The sequence below is a fragment of the Grampus griseus genome (genome assembly GCF_964374135.1).
Source record: "Grampus griseus genome assembly, chromosome: 5".
Taxonomy (NCBI): domain Eukaryota; kingdom Metazoa; phylum Chordata; class Mammalia; order Artiodactyla; family Delphinidae; genus Grampus; species Grampus griseus.
The window spans coordinates 75,742,838-75,769,394 of NC_138998.1; the positions used below are offsets into that span (position 1 = coordinate 75,742,838).

Below are 26,557 nucleotides of genomic sequence, written 5' to 3' on the forward strand. Positions count from 1 at the left end.
CCCTTCTCTCTCTGATGGGCTGATGTCCCAAGTTCTATCACTAGAAACCCTTTCTGTTGGTGTTTAGTCTTTGTTCTCTGTTAAAATTCAAATTCCTTTCAGAAAGGAAATGCACAAGGCCTTATGTGTATCTTGGTGTGTTTGTAATTAAGTCTTGTCTTCAGAGGAAGCTGGAGGTGCCAACAATCTTCCCAACTTCCTAAAGGAATAGTAACCCACTCCCCAGCCAAGAAGGCTTGGGATTCCTCATGTGAAAATTGATTCAGTGCTCCCAGACAGATACAGGTTCTGCCTATGGTGGAAATTCCAATGGAACAGAATACCTTCCCTTGAAATCAGTTATGGTTAATGATGGTACAAGAAAAAAATTGGGTTCCTGCTATGCATAATTATTTGGGAAACTCTCATTATTCCTTTTTCTAGCTAGTTCAGGAGAGTATTTGTTTTTTTTTTTAAATCTGTCTAAAATGTCCTGAAGGGTAGAAACAGCTTTTGTTTTTCTGATTCTCCTTCACAGGCACACACTGCACACATGTAATTACTCTGTATATAGAATGAATAAAAGTGTGAATGAAGGAATAGTGGATATGTTGGTGGCCTGAGAGTTTCCATAACTGCCTGGCACCTATAATGCATGACTAATGGGGCCTTCCTTGTAGAAGCTCCTTGCTTGTTTGAAAGATAATGTGTAACTGGAAGGACCAGTGGAAAGGTATTGCACTTGTGTTGTTTTCTACTTTCTGTCTGGTGTGTGACCAAATAAGTGTATATTAGATGCTATAAAACTCTTCAGCAAAAAGGAACATCCACTTGACCCTTCTATTTTAGAGGAAGCCAGGGTCCAGAGAGAACAGGTGACTTTTCCAAAGCCCCAAGGTGCTCAGCAGCTGCCCTGGAGAGAGAAACTGAAACCCAGGCCTCCTGACTCTCAGGCTGGACTTTTGGTTCATTTCTCTGACAGCTTTTGTGCCCATGTTATAATTTCAGTGAAGCCTTGTTTCCTAACACCTGGGTACAGATCAGACATGACCTACTAAACCTCTGTTCTCACTCTATAAAAGATATATGCACAGCTCTACTGGCAGAATCTGGCCATTAGAGACAACACTGTCGCAGAGCAACTTACAATTCTTCGGTGCTGTAACTCTAGAAATAGCAGTTCGGTGGTGTAACTCTAGAAATATCAGTTCAAGGATCAGCTTTACCATCTGATCCAACAGTTTGATTTCTACAGGTGTCAAGTCGCTGCTGACTCACGATGAATCAAACCAAACCAAAGGATGGGTTTCTGGTTTGTCCTGACTCCAGTGAGCAAATGCAGTACTCTGACCTGGCTCCCAGGATGCTATCTCAACAGCAGATGACAGATTTTCTCGTATCACATTTGATAAATTTAATAAATGCTGCATTTCATATATAAGGTCCTTTGGGGAAATAAACAGTACCTATAGCTTATCTTCTAGCACTGGCAATGAAGAAGCCATTTCTTCTTGTTGCTGAATGTGTGCGTGGTGGAAGAGTCTGTGTGTTCACGTGTAGGGACTCACAGGAGGAGGGCTACTGCACAAACAGGTGCATGTACATCAGTCATTTCCTAATATTTAAATAGAATGGACCTGAATTTCTGAACTGGAAGAGACCTTAGGGAACATCTTTGTTCACTCCTTCATTTTAGAATTGTGGGTAAATGAGGAATGAAGGGACTTGGTCAGGGTCAAACAGCTGAAGGCACCAGGCCTGGCCACGAGCTGGGCCCTGGGGCTCCTGGGCTAGGGCTCTTTTTCTGTCCTCTCTAGTCTAGTTCATGAAGAAATTGGCCAGCTCTCTTCAATAATATGGGCAACTCAGACAATGTGGGTTTCACACAGCTTGCTTCCAAGCACAGTCAGAAATAAATAGGAAGATACAACCAGAAAGGGGAAAGCCTGATGGGAAAGATGGCAGGAAAGAAAGAAGTGACCAAACAAATGTAAGTTCTTGTCCTACTACAGTTCATCAATTTTACTGGTAGCTTGAAAGTTAGAACAGCTAAGGAAGGTGACCAGGAAAATAGTTAAGGATTACCAGAGTCTTCATTAGCTATTATTTTTTTTTTAAAAATGGGATGGCATAGGGCTCCCCTGGTGGCGCAGTGGCTGAGAGTCTGCCTGCCGATGCAGGGGACGCGAGTTCGTGCCCCGGTCCGGGAAGATCCCACATGCCGCGGAGCGGCTAGGCCCGTGAGCCATGGCCGCTGAGCCTGCGCGTCTGGAGCCTGTGCTCCGCAACGGGAGAGGCCACAACAGTGAGAGGCCCGTGTACCGCAAAAAAAAAAAAAAAAAAAAAAAGGGATGGCATAAGCTGTCTTTCTCGACTTTCTGCTTTCTACAGTATGGCATGCCTCTGCTGAGATGGACAGCCAAGAAAACCCTGTCAAGAAAATCCGTTTGGATTTTGGGGGTAGATCATTCATTTTCTTCTCTCACGGGGCATGGGCCTTAGTTGGCAGCATTAAAAACTGTCTATATTTCCAATAAGAAAACCAATATTGCATATTGAAGTTCACCTTTAAACTTCAGAATATGATAGAGCTTGATGGTACATAACCAGGTCTGTAAAATGTCTCCATTAACCACTGCTACGTTTGATACAGATTTGTCTTGGAGAAAAATAAGGAGCTCAGAAACTCCTGCCCAAGTGTTCATGCCAACATGGTCTTAAGAAATAGTTCCTGAGATCACTTGATTTTAAATCCTCTCTGTTTTTATACCTGATGTAGGTAAATGCATAGAAAATTTTCTGGAAGGATGCACAGGGATTATCTCTGAAAAGGAGAATGGATCAACCAGCATATGTTTGGAGGTAGACTTCACTTTATATTTCTGTACTGGTATTTTATAATGGGTATACACTCACGTGTTTTAATTTTCAAAATTTTGAAAGAAATTTTACTTAAATTACTTCTGGTTAACACACTGATCACTTATGGAATGAATGCTGGTGTAGGAGTCGAGTGATCTGCTAAACTGAGCTGTCATTTAACCTGAAATCTTCTCTATTTACTTATTTGTAAAATGGGGTGTTGGATTAAATCCTCATCTCTGATTCTACAATTCTTTCAGGTAAATGGGAAGAAAGCCAATCTGAACTAGAGGAAGTCTAAATTAAATTGTAGTTTAAAAAAGCATCATTTTCTATCATTAAGGTAAATCAAAAGTGCCTCCAAGTCATTCTTGCCATTTTGATCAAGACTGCAGAAGCCTCGCTTGTAAACTGGAGGAGCCTGGTGGAACCCCCAGAGTGCTGTGCTGTAGGGCTGATCTTCTGGCATCCCTTCTGGAGCCCCAAGCCTCGCAATGTACCAAACGTAGCATGTTTAGAGCTAAAATGGTTTGATGTGTTTTTAGCATTTTTCCAAGGTTGCTGAAATGAATTTCATGTTTTGTTTCATTTTTTAGCTGTTTTTAAAAAATTAATTCTCCCCTGTTGAATGAACAGAACAGCTAGGGTGGGGCAGCTTTTTGCTCTCTTTTTGAGTGTTGGCTGAGATGGAAGGCTATTGTCTGAGGCCTACCAGGTTCCGAGACACGAGAAAGACTACACAAGGCAAGTTAGTCCACATTCTAAAAGTACAACAAATAGGGACTTCCCCGGTGGTCCACTGGTTAAGATTCCACACTTCCAACGTGCAGGGGGCGCGGGTTTGATCCCTGGTCGGGGAACTAAGATCCCGCATGCCGCCTGGCCAATAAATAAATAAATAAATAAACAAACAAAGAAACAAAAGGCATTAAAAAAAATAAAAGTACAAGAAATAATAACACAAGAAACTTGTTAGAGACTTTTGTAATTCCCTTCCCATTTCAGGGGAATATTCTAACTTATACGACTTGGCTGTGAGAATAACTGTTAAATCTTTCTGGAGTGCCTGGATTTGTTTATGTTCTGCTCATGCTAGCATCCTATTCATGAGAGGGCAGCCTGGGTGTATGGCTTTACTACTAGGCAGGAAGGAGACTGTGTTTTCGGCCCTGGAGCTTAGGGAGGGGTTGAGGGTAAAGAAGCCTATGCCAGGAAGTCAGCTCAAGGAAGCGGAGACCAGGATGGAACAGAGGGCAGATTCATGCAAGTGTTCAGAAAGCTGAGGTACAGGGCAGTGAGGACAAGCGAAGAACCTCAGGAAACTTCAGGTGAAACAAGGGGCTGATGTTTCAGTCCTGACCAAGAGCAAACTAAAATTATTTATAAAAAGAGAAGTGGTTCAGGGGAGAGATTTAGGGCATGTCATTGCCTGTACTCTCTGCCCACAGCCTCTATCATTCCCATCCCCTGGCCAGAGGTGACACCCTCAAGAGTCTCTTAAGGGCCTTGGTATTAGTTCCTAGAGGTCATCTCCTAAGTTTGAGGTTCCAACTGAACCGGGAAGACACCTGAAAGGACATGAGTGCTCAGGATGGCCAAGATGTCTGCTTACTGAGCAGACACTCACCACTATTGAGCACAGACTACCCAATGGATGCTGTTAAAAGAGCACCTAAAACTTTCCCTGTCAAGTTTTGTCCTTCCGGGAAGGTCCAACACTCTCCCCCGTCAGTATTGTTTTTATTTCCCAACAGATTAGCAAACTGTTGACAGTATGGAAATAAGCTTTATCTCGCTCTTTTCTATATGATTATAATCATACAAGTTAAAGTGGAATTCTATTTTTCCTACATTTATGAAATAGGTCTGATGAAATTTCCTCATAGTTTTCTATATATTTCTTTTTTAATAGGACACTTTCTTCATGTCACAACTTTTGCACTTGCTTGATAATATGGTATAATCACAGTAATTCCTGTACTTATTGTTTCTGGGACAAATGTGGAATTAATGTGATTTTTAACATTAAGTTAAAACATCTACTACGCACTTGATCTTGAGTTTAAAGTGAAGCTTGTACTTATGCAAACAGCAAGATGAATGCCTAGATTTTAGTAAAAATAGTTAAAAAAAAAAAAAGAGTAGATGAGAATTTAATCTCAATTTAAAATCTCTTCACTTGAATCCCTCATTAGAAAGGCAAGCTGTAAACATTCTCAATAATTAAACATGAACGTATGATCTATGATAAAACATGGCCCTTAGGCCATATATGCTTAAATATACAAAATGGTGCTTGACTCCCTCTTGTTATTTTATGAGCTCTACCCTCCAGTGAAATGCATTTGTGTATGTAATTATCTGTTCTATATCTCCACCAGGGACCATATTAAGAAATGCTTCTTCCCATAACTGTGAAATATTCACTGATAAGCCACAGGGAACTTACACTATAACATGTCCTTACCAATTAATAATGCTGTTGACTTGGTTTATGAGGACTGAACTATTCATTAGAAACTTTTCAGATCGCGTCACTCACTGCAAGCTAAGACTTAGAGATGTTAGAGCACCAACGGGATAGCGATGAAGAAAAAAAGACAGATTTTACTTAGAAATCAAGCAATCACCTAATTTTAACAGTATCTTACTCTTAAGCCCCATCGTTTTTGAACATGAAAGAGTATTCACGAACACCCCAAAATGTCCAAATTAAGCTGCAATTCTCTGAGGTAGAGAAAAAAAGACTGCTTTGGGAGTCAGAAGATGTGGGTTTTAGTTAATTTTACTTTTGTCATTAACTAGGATTGTGACCTTTGGCAAGATCCTTTACCTCTCTGGGGCTGTTCCTATAAATTCTAAAATGAGTGCTTGGACTAGTAGAGGGTTAAGATTTTTTTCAATTATAAAATTCATTAGGACTCTTTAATGTTTGTTTATAGAGTGCAAAGATTATGGCTGGTCTTTTGATGCATGTGAGAAATACAAAAGTAAAAAAAAAATTTATGACATATACAGGTAGGTAAATAATGTGTAATCCTCCCCCTCCCCCTAGAAGATTTTGGTTCTCTTTCTATCAGGTTTGGTACATGAAATCTTGATCATTTAAAACAGCTGCAGCTTGTGATTAGAACAATTATCTGCTGGAGGGGTTAAGCGGATGTAAGTGAGACAAATGGACACCTCTCATCTCAACTCATCTCATCTCACGTATGCTAAAAACAGTGGTTGGTGCCTGGTACAACACAAGAATTTAAAATCACTACCCATTTGGTCTGTCTTTGAACTAATCAGTCATTTAGGTAATATTTTTTAATGTTATTTTCACTATGTGTTAAAAGTAGAATTAACCATAATTAAAATGCTCTGTATGAGAAGTCTTATAGCAAAATTTTATATAGGAGTGTCCTCAAACACAACAGTTCTGACTAAAACCAAATGCATCATAATTCTTCCCTCACCTTTCTAGACTCATTCTAAACAGGAAGGGGTGGTGGTTATTTTAGCACCTGGGTCATGGACTATTGATACCTGGACTGGCTGGCTTTCAATTATCCTTAAGAATTCTGCTTTGCTTTCCTTTTATTTTTATTTGAGAAGAACGACAGAGTTAACAGGAACTAAGCCTAGCTTTCACAGGTTTTCTTCTTCTCTTTAGCAAGTTCCTCAGTTCTTTCAGTTCTGGCTGCTAAGTTATTAGCAGGGTGGTTCTAAAGGGGGATGGTCTAAAGGTGACTGAAGACAGATGTTAAATTTGAGGGTTTTCTTACTTTCCAGGTTGCACAATTTCGGATCTTAGAAGGCCAGACGGTAATAGCATCCTCCTCTAGGACCGAGGTTAGTAAAAGCATAGCCTTCAACTTACCAAGGGGGAAAGGAGGGGTATCTGGGACTGTGTGTGATGGTGTGTGCGAATGTGGTGGAGATGAGTCAATTAAGTGCTGACCAGGTCCCCTTAACCATACTTCACCACCTTGGCTAATAGAAGGAGCTGCCTTACACTCTGCTGTCCAGAAGAAGACAAATAAAATATATATTTCGCTGACAATGAAGATACAATTTCAAGTGAGTAAGAAAGGAGAGAGGGGGTTGGAGGAAGCTGAGAACAATGAAGATAAAACATCATTCTTCACTTTTTGAGAAAGTGTTTGATTTTCCAGCATGAGGGGAATTATGTAAATCTGAATAGTGGTACTATCATAACCCCACCAGAGCATACTTTATGTCATAGTGAAATACACGTCTGAGAGCTGTCCAGTGGGTATTATTTTTGAAAAAGCTGTCATCCACAGAAGGAAGGCAGGTATCGGCAAGATACTGCCCTCTCAAATATACACTCTATATAGAACTGAATATTTTATAACCTGAATTGCGATACAAGAAAGTAATTCAGAAATCACTCAACAGATCTGAAAGTTTCAATGCTATAAATTGTTATTTTCAAACAAGGGTCATTTAATAAAATGCAACCTTGGTAAGCAACAGCTGGTGCTGGATTTTCCATCCCATGCCACCACATATATATCTGCCCGAAGACACAGGATGTTCTATGGGATCTGTCATTTCACTTTTAACAAAGTGCTAAATCGGAACAAAATTACATTTTTCATACAGCATTTAATGCGACTGTATTAAACATTTAGTCACATTTAATATAATCATTTAAGAGCCTAGCAGATGAAATTGTATTTCACAGAAACAAGGATAAGTTAAGATCGAGACACAAAGTATGTGCTCTGCGGTCACTGGAAAGCACTTCATCACCATAATTAAGGTGGCCAAAGGTTTCCGAGCTAATTAGAAATAAGGAGTCATATAAGAAATGGCTTTATTAGAAAAAAATGTAGTGTACAGGTGGCTAATATCTATCATTGATACACCTCTTGGCTATTTTATAATTAAAATCTGATATAGGGTTTAAACTTCTTTAGAAGTTAGTGGCATTTCTTCCTTTTCTGATATGTGGCTTAGGGAAGGAGTTATCTTCATGTAATAGACACCCTTCATTTCTTTTCATAGTTACAATTAATCAGTAGTTTAGCACTGGCACAAAACATAGAGGGAATTACCTAGGTAGTGCTTTCTGTGTAAGACATCACACTTCTAACCCCAGACTCAGGCACACGTATGCCATTGATACAGTTTTTAAATACACTATTATCACTCAAGTTCCACATTATTATTACCTAGCAGTAATTAAATTAATGTGATCATCTGTAACCTAACAAAACCTCTGAATGAAGTTTCTCTCTTCTCCTTTTTTTTTTCCTGTTAGATGTGCAATTCCAAGCAAATGTGCAGTATGCAGTATTGATTTCCAGTCTCTTTTTAAACACTCCTTCAAGTCTGTGCTATTAAACTGAGACAACCACATCAAGATAGAGTCTGTCATAGGATTCCCTGAAGCACAGAATAAGGAGGAGACTGAGCAAACACGACCCGGGAAGGCACCAGTTGAACCAAGACAACTCTGTAAGACAAAAACATGCAGTTGTAAGCATTCATGTGTCACCAGCAGAACACCACCTGTATGCTGGGAGCAACCTGCTTTGCATTCAAAAGCACTTATAGTAAATGTGCCCTGGGAGGCCTGAAAACCGGCTTTCAATAAACAGTGACAAATGTGGAGTCTAAGTGATGCATGTAATATGTTACAGGGCTTTCCTGTGGAATATTTTTAATCAGTATTGTTAATGACTTTTCATCAATTTAACCCAACTTGACTTTGGTGGCCAAAAAAAAAAAAAATCTATTACTTCAAAGAAAGAAAAATCAATCAATCACCTTTAAATGTTAGTTTGTTTTTAAAGTGCCCCCTATCACCATCACTCTTGTCCTTGTTTAGAAATATCTGATGGATTAGAAAGACAAACAACCAAATCACCTGAATTTTGAGATAACACTTTTAAATTTTTTGGGAAAGAAAGAAATATCTAATTCTCAGCAAAAAATCAAGTAGTAATCACTGTAAAACAGAGTAGAAAATACATACATATACATATATATATATATAAAATAAGTAAAATGTAAAAAATGAATCCTAAATTCTACTCTCAGAGAAACTACTGTGAATACTTTGGTTTCTTTCTAGTCTTTTTTTCCTACTAACATAACGGTTATGTATGATGCCAATTACCAGAAGATTTACAGGAATCATCTAAACAGGCAATTCAAATAATGTTGTTTTTTAATTTAATGGAATTGAGAACTTGCTTCTTCAAAAATGCTTATTCACGAATTCAGGACTCTCCAACAGGCCAATCCTGGGCCTCTTGCTACCCAAACACACATGCTTGCCCCGCCGACTGTGCTGTCTCTAGCTGCTTCCTCTGGCTCCGGGGGCCTTGGAGCCAGGCATCTGTTCAGCTTCCTTCTATCCCAACCCCCTCTGTCAGACTTGAGGCTTCCAGGCAGAAGTGAGCAGCTTCTTGGCATAAAGGGGCTGGCGGGGGGGGGGGGGGGGCGCGGGGTGGCGGATAACGTCTCTAGTTTAATATCCATTTAGCAATTTCAATGAAAAAATAAAAACACAACAAAAAATGAAGGAAACAGGTTCCCTGGTACATCTTTACCTTTGGGCACTGCTATAAGTTTATATTTTCCCTCTGTGCTTCTACAGAATGCTAATACTGCCTTAATCTTCAAAAATCATCCTAAAGATTTCTATGATGCTGCTTTAGATTAATCCATAATTCATATGGCTAAAAGAGCAATTTATGCTCAGGAACGGAAATCAGAAAACCAACCAGTAAGAAAAGGTGCTGAAGCACGTTTTTTTCCTATAATATGTTCGCAAAAGCAGCCTCCCTAACCTCTCAATTTCTACATTTTCAAAGTCAGACATGCTATTCTATAGCACAGAACAAAGACGTATATTTCAATGGTATTTTCATGCAAAGCTGTTTTCTGTCCTTTACTTGGACTGACTAGAATCTAAACGCTCAGAAACGCTGTGATCTCTGGGATCTTGTCTTCATTCTAATATTCCCTGAAATGACGCACCAAGCATTTTCTGCTTTTATATTAACCATAAAGCCTCTGGATTTCTGATGATAATTTTAACAAGCAAAAAGAAGCAGTGAAAAAATACGAAAAGAAAAAGTAGTAAAATAGAGATAACAGCGTACTGTTTATACTAAAACTGAGCGTCTTTTACTGTAAGGTCGCATTTTAAGCAATATAAGAAAGTATGGCACTTGAAGTCTACAACAAAGGTGTTTCCTAAACTTTAGAGACCATTTCACAGGGAGCTAGAGCAACACACATGCAGCAACAATCAACTTGTCCTAGCTCTCCTTAAACCTAGAAATCAGTCAAATATTGCCAAAGCAGACCTTTATTTCATCAGAATTGTAAAACGATTCCTTCTACCTGGGTTCAGATGAAATCTCTAAAAATAACTCAAAATTGCTCTTTAGTGTCATGGTTTGTTGGTTGGTTGTTTTTCACTATTGTGCCTCTCTCTGAGAAGTCAAATCCACCCTTCACTAAGTTCACCTGGCTTAACCAGCTACCAGTGTTCTTTGAAATTTTTGCCTTTTTAGAGGGAAAAAGGTCAGGGATGGAAATCTCTGCATGTCCCCACTGAAAACCATTCACATAAACCACACCTAAGGGGCTCTAATGTGCAGGAAATGGCTTGCTTAAAAGTTCAGTCTGGGGGCTTCCCTGGTGGCGCAGTGGTTGAGAGTCCGCCTGCCGATGCAGGGGACACGGGTTCGTGCCCCGGTCCGGGAAGATCCCACATGCCGCGGAGCGGCTGGGCCCGTGAGCCATGGCCGCTGAGCCTGCGCGGCCGGAGCCTGTGCTCCGCAACGGGAGAAGCCGCAACAGTGAGAGGCCCGCGTACCGCACAAAAAAAAAAAAAAAGTTCAGTCTGACTTGGCAGAGCAAAGTTGGCTGTGGTCCTTTGGAGCCCAGTGCCATGACGTAATTAAACCAACAGAGTCCTTACCCATCGAAATTTTCTTTTGTATCTTTTAAAGTGAGCACAGCTTTCCAACATTCGTTCCCTTTGCCTTTCACTAGAGGAACTATAAATCCATACCGCAAGCCCCCGTGACTTGCCTCTACATTTCTGCTGGCTCTCTGCCATCTCCTGTGCTGTAGCCTGAGGACTCTGCCAATTTCCAGTGAGGTGGGTGCTATAGTTTACTCAGAGCTCTGCACCAAATGGTGAGGCTCTGCTGGGGCTGAACTAATTAGGATGAAGTACCATTCTACTTTTCACCTCATCTTTCCCTGCAGTGATGTCACACTTTTGGCTTCAAGTACTTGTCTGGTTCCAGACACTATCTTACAGAACCAACCTTCTAGTTTCTTTGGTGATTCAACCAAAATTATGGTAATTTAACAAAATTGTCTCCATTCTCTCTCAAGAGAAGCCAGCTGACACCACAATTTCACAGTGTGATGCCCTGCTCCCTTCCCTCCAGGTTAATTATCCGATAGCTCTGACCAGCACATTGCATTATTTTACTTCTTAGATAGAAAATTACTTCTCACTAGTCCACATCTGTTGAACCTGTTCTCCTGGTAACCACTAGACAATACCTCCCTCCTCAGCACACAATGCAGCCTCAAATTCCTGGTTGGCTACTTCAAAATGAAAGGACTGAGGTAAAACCTTTAACGTTTTTAGCCAAAGCTTGCTGCAAACCTTCTAGAAAAACAAGAACAACCAAAAATAACAGCCAATACAAACTACAAAACAAGCTACAAACTGTAAAACAGAACATTAGAATACATTTCAGAGCATATAAAGCATACAACGGCATTTCCAAATTGATTTTGTATGTGAAGTTATTAGAATAAAACATCACTGTGCTGTCTGAAATACTCGCTGAGATTCACAAAGCAAACATTATAGGAAGCAACTCCGTTTTGTAAATATGCTTATATTAAGGAGCAAGTAACTTTTTTTCAAAGTGCCCTTAAAAAACCCAAGTCAGAAAAACTCCAAGAAATCTTTGACATGGTCCAGGTTCCCAAAGCAGAGTCAACACAGGACATGGGAAACTCTGTGACCCAGGGCTCTAAATAGGCCAGTGGCATTGGTATAGAAGCCTGTATGACATTCGCCATCAATGATGGCAATGGCCATAATCAACAAGCAACTCACCAGTGGAGCCTATCTTGCCAGGCAAGGCACTCTAATGTGGTCATTTTGGGGTTAGTCTGTACAGCCCTGAAAAGCCATATCTGATGTAGTCATCTACCAGATAGCACATGGTGGGAAACCAAAAACTCTGGTCAGGAAGTTTAGTACTTCCTTGAGAAGTGACCTAAAAAACCGCTATCTGGGGCTTCCCTGGTGGCGCAGTGGTTGAGAGTCCACCTGCCAATGCAGAGGACACGGGTTCGTGCCCTGGTCCGGGAGGATCTCACATGCCGCAGAGCGGCTAGGCCCGTGAGACACGGCCACTGAGCCTGCGCATCCGGAGCCTGTGCTCCGGCAATGGGAGAGGGCACAACAGTGAGAGGCCCGCGTACCGCGCAAAAAAAAAAAAAAAAAAAAAAAAAAAAGCCTATTTTTATGATGATTAAAAATCAAGCCCTCCAATCATGTCACTAATAGTTGAATTCTGACACATAACTAACTTCTGGGTGAGTTTTTCAAGTTTAAAATGACTGAATTATGACATTCAAACGCTGGCTCTAATGGAAGGGAATTCATTATATAAAATGTTTAGCAGACTGGGCTGCGGAACTAAAAATTTAGGAAATAATTTTATACAGTTTCCAGATTTGTAATTTAGGTATCATCATACCTCAGCTATAAGGCATGTGGACTTTTGCTGTGGGACTTTTGGGGCGAGATCAACTAATTATAAGTGAAAGAATCTCAACAGAGTTTTCATAGTTCTAGGAACTTTTTAGCCTTAGAGTGTTGTGGGGTGTGTTTGTGTGTATTCATTATACGCACTGACAAATAAGCACATAAAAGCATCTCTTTAAAATAGAAGCCTAGATGTTTAAATTCCTATCATCCCCAGCTAATTATCCAGAAGGAAACAAAACATTTGGTGAGTGCCAGCTGTGCCCTGGTCTAAGCTCTTTTACATTCATCTTCTCATTAACTCTAAAATGTCAAAACACACTGAGGTTCTTTTTGTCCTGAAAACCATCCTGTTCGATTAAGATTAATTTTTATTTAAAGTTTTATTTTTCACAATACTCATGGAGTTTAGGCAGAAACCTTTAACATCTACATAGATATGTATAAGAACATAAGATCAGAAACCAACCGAGAAGGGGGAAGCTTTCTCCCCCCAGCTAGATAAATCCTTGATTGTATCAGTGAGATAGAAATTAGCAGAAATGGTGCTGTTTCTTCCACTGCCTGTGCCAAAGAACCAAAAATGTCTGCTTGTATCTGGTCACTATAAATCTGCAAAATGAGGAGTGAGCACTGGCTGATGTACAGACACCAGTCTCTGTTGAACAAACTGGAAGCTGCACACTCAAGACCCAGGAGAGTGATAGAGACACTGCTTGCTGGGCACAATGGTAGGAGTGCACTGGGCTCCTCCACAGTCAGACAGCACAGGGGTAGTTCCTGCTTTAAACTGACCAATAAATACATGTTTGTTATATTCTATAGACCACGTGCAAGAGGTCTATTAGGGGATAACATGATCTGGCATCTACTGTTGTTGTTTTTAAATGCTGGGAAGACAAAACAATTTCCATCCAACAGGAGAAACCATGCTCAGACGGGCTGCAAGGACCATTCAGCCCACCTGTGTCCATGAGGTGGAAAACCGTTTCTACAACTCTAAGGGCAACAGCCATCTCTGATACTTTACCAGGCAAAAAAAGAGAGGTACTGAGCCGCCTAGTTTCAACTATGACACAGCTGAAGTGGGTTAAAGCTGATAATGTAATAACTGTTAGGTGATTCTGTTTAGAAAACTAATGGAAGGCAAAGACCCTATACCTGGTGATGGCATTTTCCCTAATGGAAACACGTTTCCAGGAGGACAGTGAAGAGTGGTCTGACTTTATTAATATCACTTGCCTTCGAAAATGTCACTCTCTTTCATAGGATAAACCAAACGTATATCAGGTTTAGCAAAGTTGAAACCTTCTTTACCTGTATTACTGATGGACAGAAATGATCTAGTTTGTTGTTAATTATATTACGAAATTAATATATCATTTGGACGCTCTTTGCTGTTAGGTGAAAGTGCTATGTCAAAAGCTGTCCAAAACCCAGGGAGATTCTGTTTCATCAGCTTTGAATATTTCAAAAATTTTTTTTCCAGTCAAGGAGGTTATCATGGCTACTATTGCAATTATAAGCCTGTCAGAATTCCTAGAAACAATTAGGTCTCTTGGAGTGTCACATTTTAGAGCATTTCTTACATTTAAGTCTTATAAATTAGATTCTTCCGTGTACAAATTATCCAAATTTACTGTATCTGATGAGTAGTTAAGAAAACAGCAACCAGAAAAAAAAAGTAGTAATATTCAATTATTTAAGACAAGGAAATAAAATGGGATATAAACCTAGTAGAAATTAATTAAAGATTTATATTTAAGACTCACGAGTATAAAATTTAAAAAGTCTAGATGTATAAAATAAGTATAAATCCTTATTTTAACATGCAAAAAAGAAGTCTAGATAATTGTGCCCCAATTTTCTAAAATAGTGAGACAGAATTTGGACCACGGAAAAGAGAATATCAGAGAAAACCAAACAACTGCAAAACAGAGCCACTACAAACCCGCAGACCTCAACACCAGTGGGGCCTGCCTTCAATATGCCCAGAGAGCTTGCCAGCTGTCCCTGCAGCGTCTCCGCCCACCCCCTCAAAAGCTATTTTAAAGTTTCATTCTCTCCTTAAGCCCCTTCTCCACTACCTTCCCACCAACTCTTCAGAGATGAACTGGCTTCTAAGCCGAAAGTTGGTGCCATCAAGAAGGAGCTCCGTCAACAATGTGCTCAGCACAGGCCTCTGCTTCTATGCCACACACACTGCCTTATCTCCACCTCCTTTCGTCCAAGGCTAACTCCTCCACTTGGGTTCAGGAACCCAACCCTTCTTCCTCTGTAAGGACGACCCCCTTCTTTAAAGGTGTACCCCTGGGTTCTAACTGCAACCTTCTGTTCACTCTATACCTGCACTGACCAATTTGGTAGCCACATGTAGCAATTTAAATGTAAACAAATGAATCAAAATGAAATAAAATGAAAAATCCAGTTCCCTAGCTGCCTTAGCTTCATGGGCTAGTGGCTACTGTGCTGGACAGCATAGATAAAGAGCACCTCTGTTATCATAAAATGTTCCATTGGACAGAGCTGTCCTATACAGGCGATCCACTCTTTGGGTGATCTCTCATTCATCTGCAAAGCTTTAAACTACATATATACGGCTGACCTTAATTTCTACCTAACGTTAAGACAATAGAGTTGAAGTATTTCTTTTAAAAGCAAGACGTCAGTGGTTCTCAATGAGAACCAGCATATTAGAATCAGCTGGTTGGCTTTTAAAAGGAGAAATGCTGCCACCCCCCCACCCCAAGTTAATTAAATCAGAAACTTTGGGGGGGGCGGGCAGTGAGGATGCATTCCATCAGGCTGGATGCCTTTCAAGAAAAGCAACAGAAGATATTTTCTTTTCTTCGCATGTGAAAGCTCAAAGTAATTTGCCTTAGTGGGAATTCTCCATATAAATTCCCTATACATCAGTGCCACAAACCTCTCTCCTAACACATTTAGATAGTAAATAAAAAGTCAAATTTCTTACCTGTGTGATAAAATGTGAGAAAAAACAAAAGTACTCCCATGAACATATTACTTAAAAAAGTGACAACTCCACAAGTAATTCCTTCTGGAACTGGGTAGACAGTTTCCACAAAAAGCTCAAAAAATATAGGTATACTGCTATTCAGGAACACTCCCAGGAGAATACAGGAGGCATACAATGTCACTAAAATAGAAACACAAACATTTTAGTTTCAGAAGAGCAGCAGTGAGTCACATCAGATGGATATGCTGGGTGTTGTCTTTCATGAGTATCAACTCTGGAATTGCATCTCTTCTCAGTGGTAGTTGAAGAACTTCCACAAAGCGTCACACATCTGTCAGCTCCTCACACAGGTTTTGTGGAGTAGATAGGAAAAGGTTCTCTTGCTGGATGAGTACCAGTTTATTTGCTTTATCTTTCTGGTGGATTACTCCAAACCACAGCAACAATTTTTACCACTATAATTGAAAGGTTTCTTTCCCCTGAGTCACACTCCTGGCATACTGAGGGACAAGTAAAATATAGCAAATTAACACAAAATCTAGACTCATTCTTTAATTTTAAAGAGAAGTTAAAAATCTAAGAAAAAAATGTAAGAAACATTAAGTGTAACTAAAAATTACATATCTTAAGACTGGTTCATAACAGCCCTCAAGCATAAAATAAAAATTATCTGCTATGTAATTCCTGGAGAAACACTTAAAATAGAAATAGTCCTCAATTTTAGAATGAGTTTCATGTCAAGAGTTTTTTTTAAAAAAAATACATGACTTTTTTGGAACAGAGAAAATAATTTCACCTAGAAGTGTATCATTAATACTGGCTAGGATCCCAGATTAGCCAATAAATAGCCTATTAACCCAATCTATAGTGAAATCTTTGAATAAGCACACTATTCTTATCCTTAGAAGAATGTTTAGAGAAATGCACCCCACTCCAAATAATTTTATTAATGCTGTTTGTATACAAACCTTCAATAATTTTAATGTGAAGGTGAAAATAGAATCAATGAGGAAAAAATGATATCCTATTTAGAAACCTAAAATATCTCCCCTTAGACTAGTAAGTATATCATGCCCACTGATGATAATGTGTAGCAATTATTCTAACCTTAAAGGTACCAGGAAAATATTTTTAATAAAAATATTTGTTAAGTAAAAAAATTTCTGTGCAGGAACTGCAGAAAGTGAGGGAATTACCCTAAATCTGTTATGTATTATTCATAGAACATATCAAATTACCAGAATTTACCACACCCGATTGCAATCATTAACAATCCCTAACATTGTTGAAGAGGTAAAAACGAAAACTGTATCTACTGTTTTCTAACAGCATTTCTCTAATTAATCTCAACTCACACTTCCCCCTCCAATTACACTAGCCTTTCAGGATTACAAAATATTTAACACATCCTAGTACCACAAATAGCTGGTGATTACTTTGAGTTTCTTTGATTAGAAGACACATGGAAATAGAGAACAAAAGGATGATGGTGAATAAAGAACGCATTGCTGGCTAAAGCAGTGACCAGGCTATTCATAGGATTAAATGAGAAGCATCTGATGGACATAAACACATGTAAAACATGAAGCACTTTTCAAGAGTTTCTTAAAAACAAAACAAAACCCCACACCTCATGCTCATTGTATATTTGCTGGACATAGATCACGCAAATCAATCAACACTTCTTATACATGACTCATAAGTGGTACATTAGGAAATCTAGGGATGGAATATCACTGGTAGCTTTATAGAGTATTCTATCTACAAAACACTTTATACTAATTTATGGTCAGTCACGGTAACCAGAGCAGAGACCACTACTGACTCCAAAACAGATGAGCCTAGAAGTTTAAGATGAAAAAACACTGAATATAGCACAGAGAACTATATTCAGTATCCTATGATAAACCATAATGGAAAAGAAGATTAAAAACAAGAATATATATATATGTAACTGAATCACTTTGCTGTACAGCAGAAATTAACAATGTAAATCAACTATACTCCAATTAAAATTATTATTAATAAAAGTTATTAATTAATTTTAAGAAGAACTTATTAGTCATTATACACCCAGCGTTTATCCCAAAACACACTAGGTTTTTAAAGCTAATAAAATAAAGAGAAACACTTTAAAACAAACTCTATATAAGCGAAAAAGGCACAGAAAAGTGTGTTAAGAGATACAAACACACACACACACACGCACATATACACCTGTTTGTAAATGTATAGAGTTCTCTGGGAAAACTCAAGAAACTGACATTCAAGGCTGCCTCTAGAGAGGGAAATTGGGGGCCATGGGACGGTAGACATTTTTCATTGTATACCCTTTTCCTACTTTTTGAATTTAGTTTTTACTATGTGCATATCTTGCCTACTTAACAAAATAAAAAAAGAGAAATGTCATTGTAAACTAATGAATTGGCAGCTAATCCAACTCTACTTCATGCAGGTTTGTTAGCTCCCTGACTCAGAAATGGTTATCCCTGGGCGAGCTGCCCCACACACCAGATATCTACACCCAGAAGCCATATAACCCAGCCTTGGTCCAGGATCCTTGACAGAAATATTCCCACCTTATTTATTAGAATTCCTATTATATGTAGGATAAGTGGACTGAGACTGCTGATATAACTTCAGAGGCCAGAAATTACAAAACCAAGCATTTTCATTCAATTCTCTCATTCTCAGTGTTTGCTTCTTGTATTATTATACAAATGATGACCACAAGGTTGTTTTACACTGGCTGGATATATATGCTGAAATCACTTGTTACTGTAGAAACTAAAGAATCAAACTAATTTACACGTAGGGGACTGGTTCAAGATGGTGGAGTAGAAGGACGTGCTCTCACTCCCTCTTGGGAGAACACCAGAATCACAACTAACTGCTGAACAGTCATCGACAGGAAGACACTGGAACTCACCAAAAAAGATACCCCACATCCAAAGACAAAGGAGAAGCCACAATGAGATGGTAGGAGGGGTGCAATCACAGTAAAATCAAATCCCATAACTGGTGGGTGGGTGACTCACAGACTGGAGAACACTTATACCACAGAAGTCCATCCACTGGAGTGAAGGTTCTGAGCCCTACGTCAGGCTTCTGAACCTGGGGGTCCGGCAACGGGAGGAGGAATTCCTGGAGAATCAGACTTTGAAGGCTAGCGGGATTTGACTGCAGGACTTTGACAGGACTGGGGAAAACAGAGACTTCATTCCTGGAGGGCACACACAAAGTAGTGTGTGCATGGGGACCCAGGGGAAGGAGCAGTGACCCCAGGGGAGACTGAACCAGACCTACCTGCTAGTGTTGGAGGGTCTCCTGTAGAGGCGGGGGGGTGGCTCTGTCTTGCTGTGAGGACAAGGACACTGGCAGCAGAAGTTCTGGGAAGTACTCCTTGGCGTGAGCCCTCCCAGAGTCCTCCATTGGCCCCATCAAAGAGCCCAGGGAGGCTCCAGTGTTGGGTTGCCTCAGGCCAAACAACCAAGAGGGAGGGAACCCAGCCCCACCCATCAGCAGTCAAGTGGATTAAAGTTTTACTGAGCTCTGCCCACCAGAGCAACACCCAGCTCTACCCACCACCAGTCCCTCCCATCAGTAAACTTGCACAAGCCTCTTAGATAGCCTCACCACCAGAAGGCAGACAGCAGAAGCAAGAACTACAATCCTGCAGCCTGTGGAACAAAACCCACATTCACAGAAAGACAGACAAGATGAAAAGGCAGAGGGCTATGTACCAGATGAAGGAACAAGAGAAAAACAACTAAATGAAGCGGAGGTAGGAAACCTTCCAGAAAAAGAATTCAGAATAATGATAGTGAACATGATCCAACACCTCGGAAAAAGAATGGAGGCAAAGATCGAGAAGATGTAAGAAATGTTTAACAAAGACCTAGAAGAATTAAAGAACAAACAAACAGGTGAACAATACAATAACTGAAATGAAAATTACACTAGAAGGATTAAACAGAATAACTGAGACAGAAGAACGGATAAGTGACCTGGAAGACAGCATGGTGGAATTCACTGCTGTGGAGCAGAATAAAGAAAAAGGAATGAAAAGAAATGAAGACAGCCTAAGAGACCTCTGGGACAACATTAAATGCAACAACATTCGCATTTAGGGGTCCCAGAAGGAGAAGAGAGAGAGAAAGGACCCGAGAAAATATTTGAAGAGATTATAGTCAAAATTTCCCTAACATGGGAAAGGAAATAGCCACCCAAATCCAGCAAGTGCAGAGAGTCCCATACAGGACAAACCCAAGGAGAAACACGCCAAGACACATAGTAATCAAATTGGCAAAAATTAAAGACAAAGATCAATTATTGAAAACAACAAGGGAAAAATGACAAATAACATACAAGGGAACTCCCATAAGGTTAACAGCTGATTTCTCAGCAGAAACTCTACAAGCCAGAAGGGGGTGGCATGATATACTTAAAGTGATGAAAGGGAAGAACCTACAACCAAGATTACTCTACCCAGCAAGGATCTCATTCAGATTCGATGGAGAAATCAAAAGCTTTACAGACAAGCAAAAGCTAAGAGACTTCAGCACCACCAAACCAGCTCTACAACAAATGCTTAAGGAACTTCTCTAAGTGGGAAACACAAGAGAAGAAAAGGACCTACTAAAACAAACCCAAAACAATTAAGAAAATAGTAATAGGAACATACATATTGACAATTACCTTAAACGTGAATGGGATTAAATGCTCCAACCAAAAGACACAGGCTTGCTGAATGGATACAAAAACAAGACCCATATATATGCTGCCTACAAGAGACCCACTTCAGACCTAGGGACACATACAGACTGAAAGTGAGGAGATCAAAAAAGATATTCCATGCAAATGGAAATCAAAAGAAAGCTGGAGTAGCAATACTCATATCAGAAAAAATAGACTTTAAAATAAAGAATGTTACAAGAGACAAGGAAGAAACTCCATAATGATCAAGGGATCAATCCAAGAAGAAGATACAACTATTATAAATATATATGCACCCAACATAGGAGCACCTCAATACATAAGGCAACTGCTAACAGCTATAAAAGAGGAAATCAACAATAACACAATAATAGTAGGGGACTTTAACACCTCACTTACACCAATGGACAGATCATCCAAACAGAAAATTAATAAGGAAACACAAACTTTAAATGACACAATAGAACACATAGATTTAATTGATATTTATAGGACATTCCATCCAAAAACAGCAGATTACACTTTCTTCTCAAGTGCACACGGAACATTCTCCAAGATAGATCACATCTTGGGTCACAAATCAAGCCTCAGTAAATTTAAGAAAATTGAAAGCATATCAAGCATCTTTTCTGACCACGACGCTATAATATTAGAAATGAATTACAGGGAAAAAAACATAAAAAACACAAACACATGGATGCTAAACAATACATTACTAAATAGCCAAGAGATCACTGGAGAAATCAAAGAGGAAATCAAAGAATACCTAGAGACAAATGACTATGAAGACACGACGATCCAAAATCTATGGGATGCAGCAAAACCAGTTCTAAGAGGGAAGTTTATAGCTATACTCAAGAAACAACAAGAAAAATCTTAAATAAACAATCTAACCTTACACCAAAAGGAACTAGAGAAAGAAGAGCAAACAAAACCCATAGTTAGCAGAAGAAAAGAAATCATAAAGATCAGAGCAGAAATAAATGAAACAGAAACAAAGAAAACAATAGCAAAGATCAATAAAACTAAAAACTGGTTCTTTGAATAGATAAACAAAATTGATAAACCATGAGCCAGACTTATCAAGAAAAAGAGGGAGAGGACTCAAATCAATAAAATTAGAAATGAAAAAGGAGGAGTTACAACAGACACCACAGAAATACAAAGCATCCTAAGAGACTACTACAAACAACTCTATGCCAATAAAATGGACAACCTGGAAGAAATGGACAAATTCTTTTTTTTTTTTTTTCTTTGTGGTATGCGGGACTCTCACTGTTGTGGCCTCTCCCGTTGTGGAGCACAGGCTCCGGAGGCGCAGGCTCAGCAGCCATGGCTCACGGGCCTAGCCGCTCCACGGCATGTGGGATCTTCTCGACCCGGGGCACGAACCCATGTCCCTTGCACCAGCAGGCAGACTCTCAACCACTGCACCACCAGGGAAGCCCTGGACAAATTCTTAGAAAGGTATAACCTTACAATACTGAACAAGGAAGAAAGAGAAACTATGAACAGACCAATCACAAGTAATGAAATTGCAACTGTGATTAAAAATCTTCCATCAAACAAAAGTCCAGGACAAGATGGCTTCACAGGTGAATTCTATCAAACATTTAGACAGGAACTAACACCCATCCTTCTCAAACTCTTCCAAAAAAATTGCAGAGGAAGGAACACTCCCAAACTCATTCTATCAGGCCACCATCACCCTGATAACAAAACCAGACAAAGATACTACAAAAAAAGAAAATGACACGCCAATATCACTGATGAATATAGATGCAAAAATCCTCAACAAAATACTAGCAAACAGAATCCAAAAACACATTAAAAGGATCACACATCATGATCAAGTGGGATTTATCCCAGGGATGCAAAGATTCTTCAATATATGCAAATCAATCAATGTGATACACCATATTAACAAACTGAAGGATAAAAACCATATGATCAGCGCAATAGATGCAGAAAAAGCTTTTGACAAAATTCAACACCCTTTTATGATAAAAACTCTCCAGAAAGTGGGCATAGAGGGAACCTACCTCAACATAATAAAGGCCATATATGACAAACCCACAGCAAACATCATTCTCAATGGCGAAAAACTGAAAGCATTTCCTCTAAGATCAGGAACAAGACAAGGATGTCCACTCTCACCATTATTGTTCAACATAGTTTTGGAAGTCCTAGCCATGGCAATCAGAGAAGAAAAAGAAATAAAAGGGATACAAATTGGAAAAGAAGAAGTAAAACTGTCACTGTTTGCAGATGACATGATACTATACATAGAGAATCCTAAAGATGCCACCAGGAAACTACTAGAGCTAATCAATGAATTTGGTAAAGTTGCAGGATACAAAATTAATGCACAGAAGTCTCTTGCATTCCTATACACTAATGATGAAAAATCTGAAAGAGAGATTAAGGAAACACTCCCATTTACCATAACAACAAAAAGAATAAAATACCTAGGAATAAACCTACCTAGGGAGACAAAAGACCTGTATACAGAAAACTCTAAGATACTGATGAAAGAAATCAAAGATGATACCAACAGATGGAGAGATATACCATGTTCTTGGATTGGAAGAATCAATATTGTGAAAATGACTCTACTACCCAAAGCAATCTACAGATTCAATGCAATCCCTATCAAATTACCAATGGCATTTTTTACAGAACTAGAACAACAAATCTTAAAATTTGAATGGAGACACAAAAGACCCCAAATAGCCAAAACAGTCTTGAGGGAAAAAGCAGAGCTGGAGGAATCAGACTCCCTGACTTCAGACTATACTACAAAGCTTCAGTAATCAAGAAAATATGGTACTGGCAGAAAAACAGAAATATAGATCAATGGAACAAGACAGAAAGCCCAGAGATAAACCCACACACCTATGGTCAACTAATCTATGACAAGGGAGGCAAGGATATACAATGGAGGAAAGAGAGTCTCTTCAATAAGTGGTGCTGGAAAAACTGGACAGCTACATGTAAAAGAATGAAATTCTTGGGCTTCCCTGGTGGTGCAGTGGGACGCGGGTTCGTGCCCTGGTCTGGGAAGATCCCACAGGCCGTGGAGCGGCTGGGCCTGTGAGCCATGGCCACTGAGTCTGCACGTCCGGAGCCTGTGCTCCGCAGCAGGAGAGGCCACAACAGTGCGAGGCCCGTGTACCGCAAAAAAAAAAAAAAAAAAAAGACACATGCACCCCAATGTTCACTGCAGCACTATTTACAATAGCCAGGTCATGGAAGCAACCTAAATGCCCATCCACAGACGAATGGATAAAGAAGGTGTGGTACATATATACAATGGAATATTACTGAGCCATAAAAAGGAACGAAACTGGGTCATTTGTAGAGTCGTGGATGGATCTACAAACTGTCATACAGAGTGAAGTAAGCTGGAAAAAGAAAAACAAATATCATATATTAACGCATATATGTGGAACGTAGAAAAATGGTAGAGATGAACCAGTTTGCAGGGCAGAAATTGAGACACAGATGTAGAGAACAAACATACGGACACCAAGGGGGGAAAGCAGTGGGGGTGGGGTGGGGGTGGTGGTGTGATGAATTGAGAGATTGGGATTGACATGTATACACTGAAGTGTATAAAATGGATGACTAATAAGGACCTGCTGTATAAAAAAAATAAATTAAAAAAAATTTACACAGGAAAGGGTTAAATTAAGATCTTCATAATCAGAATGGGGGAAAGGTAGCTGCGTCAGGATTGATTTAATATTTTCCCCAGTGTTCTGGGACATGCATAAAGTAAAACCTGATTATTATGTGTCTGAATTTGACTTCTATTTGAATTTTCAGTTAAGAGTCTGATACAGTATCTTTACACACTGGTTTGGCAGATCCAGTGGGTGAATGTCATCTATTAAAAGTCAGGCAGACAAGATAATTTCCTGCTCATCAGAGAAGTTCAATACATGATCATTAAATATTTCCATGACTTTCCATAGTACTGGTACTAAAATTAAAATAAACTGCCTTTCAATAAAAGTCAAGGTAAGGGCTTCCCTGGTGGTGCAGTGGTTGAGAGTCCGCCTGCCGATGCAGGGGACACGGGTTCGTGCCCCGGTCCGGGAAGATCCCACATGCCGCGGAGCGGCTGGGCCCGTGAGCCATGGCCGCTGAGCCTGCGCGTCCGGAGCCTGTGCTCCGCAATGGGAGAGGCCACAACAGTGAGAGGCCCGCGTACCGCCAAAAAAAAAAAAAAAAAAAGTCAAGGTAAATTAGCAGAACAAACACAATGCTGACACAGATTTTTTTTTCAAAGAAGTTGATAAAATTTCATAGGCTCATAATTTCAATTGCAAAAAACAAAGTCCTCTGTAGCACAAAATACAGTAACAAAGGCTGTATTTCAAGAATATGACTTGGATCATAACCTTGAAAGAACTCTTCTCTCCACCCCTGCTTCCAGTGACAAACCAAATTACTAAACTTTAGGGAAGTAAAACTATGTATGAATACATTTTTATTAATCAAATTATTCAAACCTTAGGTGATCAGTAGTTATAAAACAAATCACAAAATTTCAGTGAAGATGTATTGCCACTCAGCACTGACTTAAATTTATATAATTTTTTAAACAATTTTTAAAACTGCTTTTAAAAATATTATCATACTTGACTATCCTATCAACTCTTTGAGGCAGGTAAAGTAAGATGAAGTGCCTGAAATTCTGAAAGTCAAAATGACTTATATAGAAACAATGTAAATTACCAGTGCTAATAACAATAGTATAATTAAGGCCTACAGAATCTAGCGTGCTTTCCACCAAGCCACTGTATCAGATTGAAAAAAAATTCTTCTTTTATAATATTTCTTTTATTCAATGGTATTGACACAAAAGGAATGCTTCTCAAATCTGTATTCCACACAGAAGCTGGAAGTGACTGCTCATAAGACAGATGACAGAATAAAAAACAGAGCACCAAAAGGTTACAGACAAAAAAGATGAAATTTAATCATGATAAATGTAAAATGGGTCCAAAAATTATTGCTTAGGTATATAATAGGGAAAATTTAGCTTAAGCCTTTCTTCAAAACCATTAAAAAAAAAAAGCATTTATCAAGTGCCTCTTATATGAAAGCAGCTACGCTGGAACAGTAAATAGGACACTCTATCCTCAAATCATTCCTAATCTAAAACCTCAAATCATTCCTAATCTAAAGGAATATGATGGACACCTACGGGCTCAGCAGCCATTTATATGCACAGTGTAAAGATAATTATACTTTATTCTCTTTAAAAGAAACCAAAAAAAGCTATGAGAAGCCACGGCCTCCTAGCATTAGGTACCAAGTGCAGCAGGGAAAGTGTGCCAAATTCTAGTAATACTGTTTAAGGAGGAGCCTGACAAGCTATGGTAGGTTTAGAAGACTGACTATGCTTGTTTGTGGTGTGGAATCTATGTCTGATGAGGAAAGGTTATGAGAATTGGGGGATGTTTAGATTAGTGGCTAAGTCCAGGCATGACTGACATATTCAAATGTTCTGAGGGCTGTCAACAGAAGAGGGAGGTGGCCGACTTGCTCTGTGGGAGTTGTGTTGCTCCAAAAAGTAATAGCTTGATAGGAGGAAGAATTTCCCAGGACCCAGAGCTGATTAACAAGGGAGGTTTCCATTCAAGTTGTGGTCATATGAACATACATCTGGATTGTAATGGAAGAGACTCATTTATTGAGTAAGTTATATCAGATGATGACTAAGGTTCATTTAAGTAGATCAATAACAAGTTTAGATACATGTAAGTAAAGAGCTTAACTAGGATATTAAAAACAAAAACCTAAAAGGTGCTTCTTAGTGGGTAAGAATAATAGCAATTTTTTTTACAGTTTTATTAAGAAGCATTATAAATATGAAATAAGGATTATAAAATAACAATACATTTTTATCATAAATTATTTTAATGATTAGAATCAAGAAATTTCCCTAAATAGTAGGTTTATAACATTAATACACTTTATTAGATAAATTTTTATTATTGTGCACACTGACTGAATTTTTATTTCATGATAAAAGTTAAGAAAGTTAACTGGGGATTATTAGATTAGACATTTATTAAAAATATTTATAAAAACTAAATTAAACTTGATATTGCAAGTGAAAATACTCCTTTTGGAAATAAAGACATACACGTAAAGGCAAACAGTAAACATTCCAAAGTTTGCCAACTACAGAGTTTTTCATATGTTTTGGGCATGTTGAATATATAGAATAC

At 39.1% G+C, this 26,557-nt stretch overlaps 1 protein-coding gene across 1 annotated transcript in view; it reads right to left on the reverse strand.

Moving 5' to 3' along the window:
- Positions 1 to 6,213: 6,213 nt before the first annotated feature.
- Positions 6,214 to 26,557, reverse strand: part of SLC49A4 (solute carrier family 49 member 4) — a 91,646-nt gene continuing 71,302 nt past the window's right edge. The window contains exons 8-9 of the mRNA XM_082654518.1: positions 15,594 to 15,776; positions 6,214 to 8,311 (exon numbers count right to left, since the gene is read on the reverse strand). Of these exons, the coding sequence (XP_082510644.1) occupies positions 8,196 to 8,311; positions 15,594 to 15,776 (299 nt within the window). The 3' untranslated portion in view covers positions 6,214 to 8,195. The remainder of the gene's footprint in view (positions 8,312 to 15,593; positions 15,777 to 26,557) is intronic.